The sequence below is a fragment of the Salvelinus fontinalis genome, chromosome 19 (genome assembly GCF_029448725.1).
Source record: "Salvelinus fontinalis isolate EN_2023a chromosome 19, ASM2944872v1, whole genome shotgun sequence".
In the NCBI taxonomy this organism is placed as follows: domain Eukaryota; kingdom Metazoa; phylum Chordata; class Actinopteri; order Salmoniformes; family Salmonidae; genus Salvelinus; species Salvelinus fontinalis.
In genome coordinates this window covers 41,944,232-41,959,252 of record NC_074683.1, presented here as the reverse complement: position 1 = coordinate 41,959,252, position 15,021 = coordinate 41,944,232, and the positions used below count along the sequence as shown (strand labels likewise).

Here is a 15,021-nt window from a genome sequence, read left to right as displayed (position 1 = left end):
CTCTACGGCTTTCTCCTTCTCTCCAAACTCTCCCTCTCTTCATCTGACTCTCCCTCTAATATCTTGCTCTCCTGTCTCCCGCACTCTTCCTCCTGATCCTTCCCGATGGCTGCTTTGACAGTCATCTGTGAGGAGAGACCACACACACAGAGAGGGGGATGACTAAGGAACAAATGTGTTGATTTGCTCTATTTTTAGCACTATATTTTGCATCCTGCTTTTGCTTTCAAGTTTCAAGGTTATTTACCATAATTGGTCTCATTATGTATACAGTGCCTTGGGAAAGTATTCAGACCCCTTGACTTTTTCCACATTTTGTTATGTTACAGCCTTATTCTAAAATGGATTAAATAAAGAAAATCCTCAGCAATCTACACACAATTACCCCGTAACAACAAAGCAAAAACAGCTTTTTATACATTTTTGCAAATGTATAAAAAGATAAAACGGATAGTATTCAGACCTTTTGCTATGAGACTCGAAATTGATCTCGGGAAGGGTACCAAAACATTTCTGCAGCCTTGAAGATCCCCAAGAACACAGTGGCCTCCATCGTTCTTAAATGGAAGAAGTTTGGAACCACCAAGACTCTTCCGAGAGCTGACTGCCCGGCCAAACTGAGCAATCACTCTGACAGAGCTCTAGACAATCATCTCTGCAGTACTCCACCAATCAGGCCTTCATGGTAGAGTGGCCAGACGTAAGCCACTCCTCAGTAAAAGGCACATGACAGCCCGCTTGGAGTTTGCTAAAAGGCACCTAAAGACTCTCAGACCATGAGAAACAAGATTCTCTGGTCTGGTGAAACCGAGATTGAACACTTTGGCCTGAATGCCAAGCGTCACGTCTGGAGGAAACCTGGCTCCATCCTTACGGTGAAGCATGGTGGTGGCAGCATCATGCTGTGGGTGTTTTCTTCAGTGGCAGGGACTGGGGGACTGGGAGACTAGTCAGGATCGAGGGAAAGATGAACAGAGCAAAGTACAGAGATCCTTGATGATAACCTGCTCCAGAGCACTCAGGACCTCAGACTGGGGTGAAGGTTAACCTTCTAACAGGACAACAACCTTAAGCACACAGCGCAGGAGTGGCTTCGGGATAAGTCTCAATGTCCTTGAGTGGCCCAGCCAGAGCCCGGACTTGAACCCGATCAAACATCTCTGGAGAGACCTAAAAATAGCTGTGCAGCAACACTCCCCATTCAACCTGACAGAGCTTTAGAGGATCTGCAGAGAAGAATGGGAGAAACTCCCCAAATACAGGTGTGCCAAGCTTGTAGAGTCATACCCAAGAAGACTTGACTCTGTAATCGCTGTTGTCAAAGGTGCTTCAACAAAGTACTGAGTAAAGGGTCTGAAATAGTTATGTAAATGTGATATTTCAGGGGGGTTTTCTTCATAATTGGGTATTGTGTGTAGTTTGAGGGAAAACAACAATTTAATCAATTTTAGAAAAGGCTGTAATGTAACAAGATGTGGACGAAGTCACAGAAGACCACACATTTTCTATAGTATTTAGGTCAGGGCTTTGTGATTGCCACTCCAATACCTTGACTTTGTTGTCCTTAAGCCATTTTGCCGCATCTTTGGAAGTATGCTTGGGGTCATTGTCCATTTGGAAGACCCATTTACAACCAAGCTTCAACTTCCTGACTGATGTCTTGATGTTGCTTCAATATATCCACATAATTTTCCGTCCTCATGATGTCTTCTATTTTGTGAAGTGCACCAGTCCCTGCTGCAGAAAAGCACCCCCACAACATGATGCTGCCACCCCCGTGCTTCATGGTTGGGATGGTATATGTATATATATCTCTCGTTCAAAATAATAATTCTATGCATGCGTGCATACAGCACCAGTCAAAAGTTTGGACACACCTACTCATTCAAGGGTTTTTGTCTATTTTTACCATTTTCTACATTGTAGAATAATAGTGAAGACATCAAAACTATGAAATAACACATATGGAATCATGTAGTAACCAAAAAAGTGTTAAACAAATCTAAGTATATTTTAGATTTTAGATTCTTCAAAGTAGCCACCCTTTGCCTTGATGACAGCTTTGCACACTCTTGGCATTCTCTCCACCAACTTCACAAGGAATTATTTTCCAACAGTCTTGAAGGAGTTCCCACATATGCTGAGCATATGCTGCTTTTCCTTCACTCTGCGGTCCAACTCATCCCAAACCAGTTCAATTGGGTTGAGGTCAGATGATTGTGGAGGCCAGGTCATCTGATGCAGCACTCCATCACTCTCCTTCTTGGTCAAATAGCCCTTACACAGCCTGGAGGTGTGTTTTGGGTCATTGTCCTGTTGAAAAACAAATGCTAGTCCACTAAACGTAAACCAGATGGGATGGTGTATCGCTGCAGAATGCTGTGGTAGCCATGCTGGTTAAGTGTGCCTTAAATTCTAAATAAATCACCAACAGTGTCACCAGCAAAGCACCATCACAACATCTCCATGTGTCACGGTGGGAACTACACATGCGGAGATCATCCGTTCAACTTCCCTGCGTCTCACAAAGACACGGCGGTTGAAACAAAAAATCTCAAATTTGGACTCATCAGACCAAAGGACAGATTTCCACCGGTCTAATGTCTGTTGCTCGTGTTTCTTGGCCCAGGCCAGTCTCTTCTTATTGGTGTCCTTTTAGTAGTGGTTTCTTTGCAGCAATTTGATCATGTTGAGATGGGTCTGTTACTTGAACTCAGTGAAGCATATATTTGGGCTGAAATTTCTGAGGCTGGTAACTCTAATGAACTTATCCTCTGCAGCAGAGGTAACTCTTGGTCTTCCTTTCCTGTGGCGATCCTCATGAGAGCCAGTTTCATCATAGCGCTTGATGGTTTTTGCGACTGCACTTGAAGAAACTTTAAAAGTTCTTAATGTTCCGGATTGACTGACCTTCAGGCTATCTTCTGTTTACCAACCCTACCTTGTCACAACACAATTGATTGGCTCAAACGCATTCATTTGTGGAATATTTATTTATTAACTTTAACAATGCACACCTGTTAATTGAAATGAATGAGTAGGTGTGTCCAAACTTTTGAGTGTGTGTGTGTACGTGGGTGTACATACAATGGGGAGAAGAAGTATTTGATACACTGCCGATTTTGCAGGTTTTCCTACTTACAAAGCATGTAGAGGTCTGTCATTTTTATCATAGGTACACTTCAACTGTGAGAGACGGAATCTAAAACAAAAATCCAGAAAATCACATTGTATGATTTTTAAGTAATTCATTTGCATTTTATTGCATGACATAAGTATTTGATTCATCAGAAAAGCAGAATTTAATATTTTGTACAGAAACCTTTGTTTGCAATTACAGAGATCATACGTTTCCTGTAGTTCTTGACCAGGTTTACACACACTGCAGCAGGGAGTTTGGCCCACTCCTCCATACAGACCTTCTCCAGATCCTTCAGGTTTCGGGGCTGTCGCTGGGCAATACGGACTTTCAGCTCCCTCCAAAGATTTTCTATTGGGTTCAGGTCTGGAGACTGGCTAGGCCACTCCAGGACCTTGAGATGCTTCTTACGGAGCCACTCCTTAGTTGCCCTGGCTGTGTGTTTTGGGTCGCTGTCATGCTGGAAGACCCAGCCACGACCCATCTTCAATGCTTTTACTGAGGGAAGGAGGTTGTTGGCCAAGATCTCGCGATACATGGCCCCATCCATCCTCCCCTCAATACGGTGCAGTCGTCTTGTCCCCATTTGCAGAAAAGCATCCCCAAAGAATGATGTTTCCACCTCCATGCTTCACGGTTGGGATGGTGTTCTTGGGGTTGTACTCATCCTTCTTCATCCTCCAAACACGGCGAGTGGAGTTTAGACCAAAAAGCTCTATTTTTTGTCTCGTCAGACCACATGACCTTCTCCCATTCCTCCTCTGGATCATCCAGATGGTCATTGGCAAACTTCAGACGGGCCTGGACATGCGCTGGCTTGAGCAGGGGGACCTTGCGTGTGCTGCAGGATTTTAATCCATGACGACGTAGTGTGTTACTAATGGTTTTCTTTGAGACTGTGGTCCCAGCTCTCTTCAGGTCATTGACCAGGTCCTGCCGTGTAGTTCTGGGCTGATCTCTCACCTTCCTCATGATCATTGATGCCCCACGAGGTGAGATCTTGCATGGGGCCCCAGACCGAGGGTGATTGACCGTCATCTTGAACTTCTTCCATTTTCTAATAATTGTGCCAACAGTTGTTGCCTTCTCACCAAGCTGCTCGCCTATTGTCCTGTAGCCCATCCCAGCCTTGTGCAGGTCTACAATTTTATCCCTGATGTCCTTACACAGCTCTCTGGTCTTGGCCATTGTGGAGAGGTTGGAATCTGTTTGATTGAGTGTGTGGACAGGTGTCTTTTATACAGGTAACGAGTTCAAACAGGTGCAGTTAATACAGGTAATGAGTGGAGAACAGGAGGGCTTCTTAAAGAAAAATTAACAGGTCTGTGAGAGCCGGAATTATTACTGGTTGGTAGGTGATCAAATACTTATGTCATGCAATAAAATGCAAATGAATTACTTAAAAATCATACAATGTGATTTTCTGGATTTTTGTTGACAGACCTCTACATGCTTTGTAAGTAGGAAAACCTGCGAAATCGGCAGTGTATCAAATACTTCTTCTCCCCACTGTATATGTGTGTGTTTATATGCATGTTTTTTTTGGCCTTGTAGCGTAAGATAGCAATGGTCTGCTGTACCAGAGTCAAAACTTCAGTATTTTTTCATCCTATAGCTTGTTCTCCATCTTCTTTTAAATAATGAGCCAACATGTTTTCAGCACTCTTATTCCCATAACTAATCCCAACAAGGGACACATACAGAGCAATATGTTTGGAACATCAAATCACAAGAAAATTGCATTATCGAATCACAATATATACAGTGCCTATCATAAGTATTCACTTCCCTTGGATTTTTTCACATTTGTTGCGTTACAAAGTGGGATTGAAATGGATTTAATTGTGATGTTTTGTCACTGATCTACACAAAATACTCCATAATGTCAAATTAATAAAATATTACAAATGTTTTAGTTGCATAAGTATTCACCACCTTAGATGGCAAGCCTAAATAGGTGCAGGAATAAAAACGTGCTTAATAAATTACATAATAAATTGCATTGGCTCACACTATGTGCAATAATAGGGGTTAAAATAATTTTTTCATGACTACACCATCTCTGTACCCCACACAATCTATTAATTACACTTTGGATGGTGTATCAATACACCCAGTCACTACAAAGATATAGGAGTCCTTCCTAACTGAGTTGCTGGAGAGAACGGAAACCGGTCAGGGTTTTCATTAGGAGGCCAATGTGGCAAAGAAATTAACTTTTTATCCTAAATACCAAGCGTTATGTTTGGGGCAATTCCTACATATCGCTTAGTGTCACTCTCCACATTTTCAAGCATGGGGGAAGGGAAAGGAGATACCTAGTCAGTTGCACAACTGAATGCATTCAACCGCAATGTGTTTTCTGCATTTAACTCAACTCCTCTCAATCGGAGATGCAGGGGGCTGCCTTAATTAACTTCCACATCATCGGTGACTGGGGAGCAGTTGTTGGGGGTTAATTGCCTAGCTCAAGGGCAGAACAGCATATTTTTCTAACTTGCCGCCTCTATTAATGGCCCAACGCTCTTAACCACCTGCCCCCCTGGTGGTGGCTGCATCATGTTATGGGTATGCTTGTCATCAGCAAGGACTGGAGTTTTTCAGGATAAAATTTAACAGAATGGAGCTAAGCACAGGAAAACCTGGTTGTCTGCTTTCCACCAAACAATGGGAGAATAATTCACCTTTCAGCACCTTTCAGCAGGACAATAACGTACACAAGGCCAAATATCAATCAATCAATCAAATTGATTTACAAATCCCTTTTTACATCAGCAGATGTCACAAAGTGCTATACAGAAACCCAGCCTAAAACCCCAAACAGCAAGCAATGCAGATGTAGAAGCACGGTGGCTAGGGAAAAACTCCCTAGAAAGGTGGGAACCTAAGAAGAAACCTAGAGGAACCAGGCTCTGAGCGGTGGCCAGTCCTCTTCTGGCTGTGCCGGGTGGAGATTTATAAGACTACATGGCCATTTAAGGAAGTCCAGGTTGTTCTTCAAAATGTTCAAACATTCATAGATGACCAGCAAGGTCAAATAATAATCAGTGGATGTAGAGGATGTAACAGGTCAGCACCTCGGGAGTGAATGTCAGTTGGCTTTTAATAGCCGAGCATTGAGGTTGAGACAGCCGGTGCGGTAGAGAGAGAGAGTCAAACAGCAGGACCTGGACAAGGTAGGATGTCCGGTGAACAGGTCAGGGTTCCCTAGCCGCAGGCAGAACTGTTGAAACTGGAGCAGCAGCACGACCAGGTGGACTGGGGACAGCCAGGAGTCGTCGCATTATCCTAGGGCTCAGGTCCTCCGGGAGGGGGAGAGAATTAGAGGGCGCATACTTAAATTCACAAAGGACACCAGATAAAACAGGAGAATTACACCAGATATAACAGACTGATCCTAGCCTCCCGGCACAGACTATTGCAGCATAGATGCTGGAGATTGAGACCGGTGGGTCGGGGGACACTGTGGCCCGTCCGACGATACCCCTGGACAGGGCCAACCAGGCATGATATAACCCCAGCCACTTTGCCAAAGCACAGCCCCCACACCACTAGAGGGATATCAACAGACCATCAACTTACTACCCTGAGACAAGGCTGAGTATAGCCCACGAAGATCTCCACCGCACGAGACCGAGGGGGCACAAAACTGGACAGGAAGATTGTCTGTGACTCAATCCACTCAAGTGACGCACCCCTCCTAGGAACGGCATGGAAGAGCACTAGTAAGCTAGTGACTCAGCCCCCATAATAGGGTCAGAGGCAGAGAATCCCAGTGGAGAGAGAGGAGCCGGCCAGGCAGAGACAGCAAGGAAAATATATACTGGAGTTGCTTACCAAGAAGATTGTGAATGTTCCTGAGTGACCGAGTTACAGTTTGATCTTGAATCTGCTTCAAAATATATGGCTAGAAAATGGCAGTCTAGCAATGATTAACGACCAATTTGACAGAGCTGGAAGAATTTTGAAAATAATAATGGGCAAATATTGTACAATCCAGGTGTGCAAAGCTCTTAGAAACTTACACAGAAAGTGCCTTGCTAGTCCCAGCACTAAAATGCAGGTGAAATTGACATTGCTTGTTTTTAAGCATCAAACATTACAGGGTTTAGGGTTGTAATACAGTAATTATAGATGGTGCTCTGTGTTGAATAATGGTTTTAAAGAAGTCAATGGTTTCAACCGATGTCTCCCTGGAAAACGGATCTTTTATCTCAATGGGATTCTGTATATAAAGGATGAAATGCAGCGTGATGATGTACTGTAACAAACTGTTCCTCCTCTCTCTGTTCTCTAGATGTTTGGAAACTGGACCTTCGGGACTCTCGTCTTCACTGTGCTGGTGTTTACTGTCACGCTCAAGGTGGGTTAGTGTATGTGAGTGTTTTGTGAATCCGATAATAGTGGATTCCATAATCCCTTTGCACGTGTGAATAGCCTGTGTGTGTGTGAGAGAAAATTGATCCAGTAGACTTGCTCATCAGTCGTTAGAGCTGTGTGCCCTGCAGGCGTGGCGATTGATAATGTGTGTGTATCCTGTGTGTTGCAGCTTGCCTTGGACACACACCACTGGACCTGGATCAACCACTTTGTCATCTGGGGCTCCCTGCTTTTCTATGTCATCTTCTCTCTGCTCTGGGGAGGCATCATCTGGTACGCCTCCCATTCTTACAACTAACTGGTTCTTACGCTGTACATTATTAGTATCACTTAAACAGAAATAAAATAACTAGATGTCATCTCTCCCTCTAGGCCCTTCCTGAACTACCAGAGAATGTACTATGTGTTCATGCAGATGTTGTCCAGCGGTCCGGCCTGGCTCGGCATCATCCTTCTCATCACGATCAGCCTGCTGCCTGATGTGGTCAAGAAGGTCCTCTGCAGAACCCTGTGGCCCACCGCCACTGAACGCGCACAGGTAGGAAGGACCACAACTTGACCACATAAATAAGAGTGTACCAGTGAATGAAAAGGTTATTTGTCTTCAGAAACAATATGTTCACTAGATAAGTACTGTACCTGTAAAATCACCAAAGGTATCCAGGTAGAGCTCCCTCTGATATGCCAGACAACTCATGGTACTAAAACTCATTTCAAAGATTTTACTGAGTTACAGTTCATATAAGGAAATCATTCAATTGAAATGAATTTATTAGGCCCTAATCTATGGATTTCACATGACTGGGAATACCGATATGCATCTGTTGGTCACAGATACCTTAAAATAAAGTTGGACTGATTTTCTGTTCCACTTCCCTATCTGGTGTGACTACTATTTGGCTTTTGCAGCGCAACACATCTCCTTAGCATTGAGTTGATCAGGCTCTTTATTGTGGCCTGTGGATTGTTGTTCCACTTCTCTTCAATGGCTTTGCGAGGTTACTGGATTTTGGCGGAAATTAGAACACGCTGTTGTACACGTCGATCCAGCGCGTTCCAAACATGTTTCAGGGTGACATGTCTGGTGAGTATACAGGCCATGGAAGAACTGGGACATTTTCACCTTCCAGGAATTGTGTACAGATCCTTACGACATGTGGCTGTGCATCATCATGCTGAAACATGAGGTGATGGCGGCAGATGAATGGCATGACAATAGGCCTCAGGATCTCGTCACGGTATCTCTGTGCCTTCAAATTGCCATTGATAAAATCCAATTGTGTTCATTGTCCGTAGCTTATGCTTGCCTATACCAAAACCCCACCGCCACCATGGGGCACTCTTTTCACATCATTGACATCAGAAAACCGCTCACTCACATGACGCCGTACACGCTGTCTGCCATCTGCCCACTACAGTTGAAACCTTGGATTCATCTGTGAAGAGCACACTTCTCCAGCATTGGCCATCAAAGATGAGCATTTGTCCACTGAAGTCGGTTAGGATGCCGAACTGCAGTCAGGTCAACACCCTGGTCAGGACGACCAGCACACAGATGAGCTTCCCTTTCTGACAGTTTGTGCAGAAATTCTTCAGTTGCACAGTTTCATCGGCTGGTCTCAGACAATCCCACAGTTGAAGAAGCCAGATGGGAAACTCCTGGGCTGGCATGGTTACACGTGGTCTGCGGTTGTGAGGCCTGTTGGACGTACTGCCAAATTCTCTAAAACCATGTTGGAGGCAGCTTATGGTAGAGAAATTAACATGTAATTCTCTGGCAACAGCTCTGGTGGACATTCCTGCAGTCAGCATGCCAATTTAATGCTCCCTTAAAACTTGAGACGTCTGTGGCATTGTGGTGTTTGACAAAACTGCACATTTTAAAGGGCCTTTTATTGTCCCCAGCACAAGGTGCACCTGTGTAATGATTATGCTGTTTAATCAGTTTCTTGATATGCCACAGGTGGATGCCACAGGTGGATGGATTATCTTGACAAAGGAGAAATGCTCACTAATAGGGATGTAAACACATTTGTGCATAAAATCTGAGAGAAATAAGGTTTCTGTGCGTATGAAAAATTTGTATTTCAGGTCATGAAACATGGGACCAACACTTTACATGTTGCGTTTATATTTTTGTTCAGTGTAGATTGACCCTCTGTTAACCCACACTGTATTGCTAAAACTCCTCCACCTTTCACCACCTATTATTACTACTTCCTGTCACAATTGCATCGGTGTTTGAAATGTGGCAAAGATTCCACCAAGCCTTATCAGAACGCAAGGTGAAGCAAATATCACATTGCTTATACCTATCCAATGCTTTCAGATCTGTAGCTAAATCTGACTGATTCCTTTCTACTTTTCTCTTCCCTCTCTGCCTCTGCTTTGCTTCCTAATCGCCCCCCTTCAATCTCTCCTGTCTCTATCTTTCTCCTCACCCCACCCCTCCCTCTGTCTCCCTCCGCCCTTTGACCCCATCACCCTGGGCAATGGCAATGGCAGTCCAATCGCCCGTGCCTTACCGTGGAGCTATCCACCATCTTCGTGCTCACTCAGTCCGACAGCAGATTGAGTTTCTGATTGGCCGAGAGACTGCAGAAGAGGAGGAGGTGACTCTTTTTAAACACTTTCGTCAATATCACGTCAGTGTTCCACCGTCATTGAGTTACATCAGTTTCAACATTTAACTCCCAACTTTCCAAAGTCAATCACAATAGTGTTCCCATCCGGGGCTTCCATTTCTATGTCAAACAATTGAACTCAAGTGCCAGACAATACTGACATTCATACTGCTAAAATATGCTACTGCTGATCATGCTACAGCTGATAACAAGCTCTAATCACTGATTTCATAACCTTATTAACCTATCACTAGCCTTCTGTTAGCATCTCGCTAGCTTTACAACCTCACCCAGTACAATACTCAGCCTGTCATTCTCATCATGTTCCCCTATGGATGCTATTCAAATGTAGCACTGTATGTATTGTATATTCATGTTTAAAATGTACGTTGATGTGCTATTCCATCCAAATGCTAACTTGCTAGCATGTGTGGCACACCGACGCTAGACTAATCTTCCGTGACAACAGACAGATTATTGCTAGCAGTACGCTGGGAAGTTGAAGGGCTATCATCATGTTAGTTACAGTGCAGTGGTTCACCGCATGTCTTCTATTCGGAACCGCCTCCTGGTTCCTGACCCCTTCTCACCCTTACTGTTTGCCCACAGAGGGTGAGGGCTGATGGCGTGTGTGAGGGGAGTGTGTCCCCGGCCACGGGCCCGGACCCCAGTCCTGTTGCTGGTGGTGGAGGCAGTGAGAGCGACATGCTTTGCCCTGCTAGGACCTGTGAGGGGGAAAGAGGAGGTGAAGGGGTGCGAGCTGCCAGGACTTATGACTCCATGATGTCACACAACCCTAACTACCTTCTCAGCCAGCCCCTAGACCACGCCCCCTCAGATGGAAAGGGTTGTTACGGTAACTGTGGGGTACATCTTGGTGGGTGATGGTTTACGCTTTGTGATTGGGCATGTACCTTCCTGAACGCTGGGACCTTTTGAAGGGTATTGGGGGCATTTAATTTCCCGCTAGAGGCTCTTCACTGCTAGCTGGTTTGGGACAAATCACAACCATGGAATGCAACGCATGGGGCCTTCTGGGTGGTTTACGTGTGATGATTCTCTTCCAGTGCTTTAGGGTGGTTAGCCTGCAGGATCAGGGTGACTGGCTTGAGCTGGTACTGTATTGTAAACAAACTTGGGATACAGAGGCCTTTTCTGGCTTTCCTTCTGTCCTGCTGAGAGATGCTCTTAGGTAGCCTAATTTGTTCTTACCTGACTTGCCTAGTTAAATAAAGATTAAATAAATAATAAATAATCATTAAAGGTAAATATATTGTTATTGGATCACTCACATGCTGTCCGTGTCAACACGGGTTTCAGAGGCAATGCCACACATACATTTTGTGCAAATAAATACATTTGGTATCTTAAACATGGAGATAAAGTTAAATACATAGGAAAACATTGGCATTGATTATTATTGAATACATTTGATTGAATAAAATCCCCAGGCCACATCAGTGTACTTTTGACCTCTGGGGTTGGAAAATGGTACAGCATGTATGTTAATCTTTCATTGTTATTGCATGCTGATCACCTGAATGTGAATTGAACATGAAACAGACCAGGGTATTTTCAGTAGGTCTTACCACTTCCTCTCTCTATCCCCTCCTTCCCTCTCTCCAGGACATTGACAAGCTGTTGCAGAGCAGTGTAGCAGAGTTGACCCCCGTGTCCTCTCGCCCTTCTGGCCCCTCCTCCAAACGGGAGAGCACTGACTCCTCCCACCTTCACCTTGGGGTTCCGGGGCCCCTAACACTCCACAGGTCTGAGTTCTTCCCCCACAAACTGGTATTGGCCCACTGGGCTGATGGGGGTGGGGCAGACCTCCGCACCCTCATCCCCTACGTGCTCCGTAAACTCGGGCTGGCTTTGCCTACTACCCAGCAGGGCCAGAGACCTCGGTGTGACACACCGAGACCAATATGTGACCTAAACCTACAAATACTATGGATTTGTGTTCCAATCATAAACAATGCATACACACAAACGCTCACTAATTCTCACATACTCCTCAAATGTGAAACATTTACCATGTGCATTGTCAGCCATTCGGAAGCGGATACGATTTGAGGCTTCCACATGCTTCAGTTCGGCTGGCGCCTTGCCGAGAATGTAACGAGTGCGCTTGCATACTCCCTTAAGACTTTCGCTTGAAAAATCAATACAAAATGTATGTCCGTTTTGAGATGCCGTAGCCAGCATACAATTCCTCAAAATAGACAGAAATAATCTAAGAACTCGTGAAATTTTGACGTTTTTGCCGATGAGATCTTAGTTGAGCAATTTACATCTAACTAAGATGATTGGTGCAGTATTTATCAATGAAAAAATGTGCATGAAAATTATTTGTCACGTTGAATGACAACAAAGACTTTATTGAAGAATCCCTACTGTTGACCAATCACCGACTTCGGCTACCGACTTCGACTTGCCTCGAGAAAACATGTTGTGTCCCTGAACAGCCGAAAAAACTCTTCCCAAAGTCCAAAAGGACAAATATTTCAGAAAATGTCGTCATAATATATGCACAAACTCTTACGAACTGTTTCGGCTGGGAAGCATGCGGACACCTTTGTGACCTCCAAGCTGCCTCCCATTGGTCCTGTCATAGTTCTATTTCAGTCTGGTCCTGATCCCAGTCCACACCACTACTCTACGGTACTCTACTATTCAATTCTACTACTTTACTACTCTATTACACTACTCTATTCTACTACTTTACTACTCTATTCTACTCTACTACACTACTCTATTACTCTACTCTTCTGCTACTTTATTCTACTCTATTACACTACTCTATTCTACTACTCTACTCTATTCTACTCTACTAATCTACTCTACTCTATTCTACTACTATACTCTATTCAACTCTACTACTATACTCTATTCTACTCAACTACTCTATTATTCTACTCTACTAATCTATTCTACTCTACTCTACTATGATAATCTATTCTACCCCACTACCCTACTTTATACTACTCTACTCTTTATGTGAAAATACTTGAATCCAAAAGGAAAACTCTCACTGAACAAAAGGAGAAATTCTGTATTTGAATGTCTGTCTCTTCTACACAATGGAATCGTACTGTGTCACAATATCAAATGGGCCGGCCTTTTCTGCTTCCATTTTATTTACTGTGTTTCTCTTGTTTTTAACTTTCTTTACTGTCTCTCCATTTTGCTCTTTTTGTTGAAATAACTGGTGTTGCTTTGCAAAATGTTCTGGGGAGAAAGACCTCTGTTATTCTGTGCGTGCGTGTGTGTCACGGTTTCCATTAGCCGGCAATTGCCAAGCTTTTGACCGATTTTTAAAGAAAAGCCCATAAGTTAATAAAGCTGTTCCAGGACAAAATGAACAGGATAAAAAAAATCCCATTGCAAAATAATGCTGTTTATTCATTGATGTTAATACCAGTTGATGGAAATACATTTGACCATCATGAGTATTGGCCTATAGGTTAATTTGTATAATTTAGTGGAATTAAATTGGCCTGTGTATTCTCGTTAGTCATCATGTATCTTATTTATCCAACACAACTATCACATGTGCACAGCATACAGAGCCTATTTTGAGGGGGATTTCTCCTGCAGCTCCTCAGCTGGTCGCTGCTGGATTAAAACATGCTTTTATAAACCCATTCATTGTGCAACAATTCTAAATGCAATCATATGTTTGTTTTTTTAAAGAAAGAGCTACTATTTTTATTTCTCAACTGGTAATTGAAGCCTGTGTCCCATTCACCATTCAAGTGCAGGCAACAGGCTATCAGTGCGTCACCCACCATTTTACAATGTGAGCTGGAGGCAGTATGCATTTTGAAAACATACTTCATTGTTTGAAACCTGAATATTTTATTTCATATTCAGAGGCATGTCTTATGTTGCTTCAAAGTAGCCTGTAGGCAAAATCCAAACATGGTAACATGGAGGAAATTAAGTTTGGGGAAGCTTACAATTTATCCTACAATTTCTACAGTTCTGTGTGCCAGTTATGATTTTTATGTAAGTATTTTCGTGGGACAGTTTAATTTAAAACCTAGTTGTTTTTCAAAATAATTTTCACGTGGTTAATCATAAAAATGTCAGCTAATGGGAGACCACCAGCTTCTGCCAAATGGACACATTGATACGCCGTGATCCATTGGTGCCTAAATTATTGAGCACATGGAACTCGTAGCCTATAGGCCAATGCAGCAGTAGGCCTATAACTTCCATTGCTTTTTCACACAAGGATTCGTGACTATTGAGGAGGAGATTGTTGGAAAGATTTTTTTAAAAGCTTACTGTGAGGAATTATAATTTTAATATTTAAATCGCAATGGATGTTAAACACTTTCCTACCTTTCCGTGCAGCAGGCCAGGGACTTCTATGCGTGCTCAGGAGCGCGCTCCCTCAACATTATCAGGACAGAGAAACCAGACACATGCTCAGGAGCGCGCTCCCTCAACATTATCAGGACAGAGAAACCAGACACATGCTCAGGAGCGCGCTCCCTCAACATTATCAGGACAGAGAAACCAGACACATGCTCAGGAGCGCGCTCCCTCAACATTATCAGGACAGAGAAACCAGACACATGCTCAGGAGCACGCTCCCTCAACATTATCAGGACAGAGAAACCAGACACATGCTCAGGAGCGCGCTCCCTCAACATTATCAGGACAGAGAAACCAGACACATGCTCAGGAGCGCGCTCCCTCAACATTATCAGGACAGAGAAACCAGACACATGCTTATTGCGCACATGGAGCACTCCAAATAAACAACAATGCAAATATTGACAAATCTCATAAACGATGGTTATGAAATAAACCAAAACTTGTTTCTCACAAGTATAGCTGGTTTATGTTTCCACTCTGAGAATGAGAACG

The 15,021-nt window shown here is 43.6% G+C and overlaps 1 protein-coding gene across 5 annotated transcripts in view; it reads left to right on the top strand.

Annotated features, from left to right (window-relative positions):
• LOC129816750 (phospholipid-transporting ATPase IH-like) overlaps positions 1-11,863 on the top strand; it is a 60,696-nt gene extending 48,833 nt beyond the window's left edge. For 2 of the 5 annotated variants that reach the window (XM_055871590.1, XM_055871588.1), the window contains 5 exons: positions 7,437-7,502; positions 7,689-7,792; positions 7,892-8,057; positions 10,753-11,020; positions 11,770-11,863. In XM_055871590.1, the coding sequence (XP_055727565.1) occupies positions 7,437-7,502; positions 7,689-7,792; positions 7,892-8,057; positions 10,753-11,020; positions 11,770-11,777 (612 nt within the window). In that variant the 3' untranslated portion in view covers positions 11,778-11,863. Of the gene's footprint in view, positions 1-7,436; positions 7,503-7,688; positions 7,793-7,891; positions 8,058-10,024; positions 10,132-10,752; positions 11,021-11,769 lie in introns of those variants that run through there. The other 3 variants (XM_055871593.1, XM_055871591.1, XM_055871589.1) reach the window with 2 other exon arrangements.
• The last annotated feature ends 3,158 nt before the right edge of the window (positions 11,864-15,021 follow it).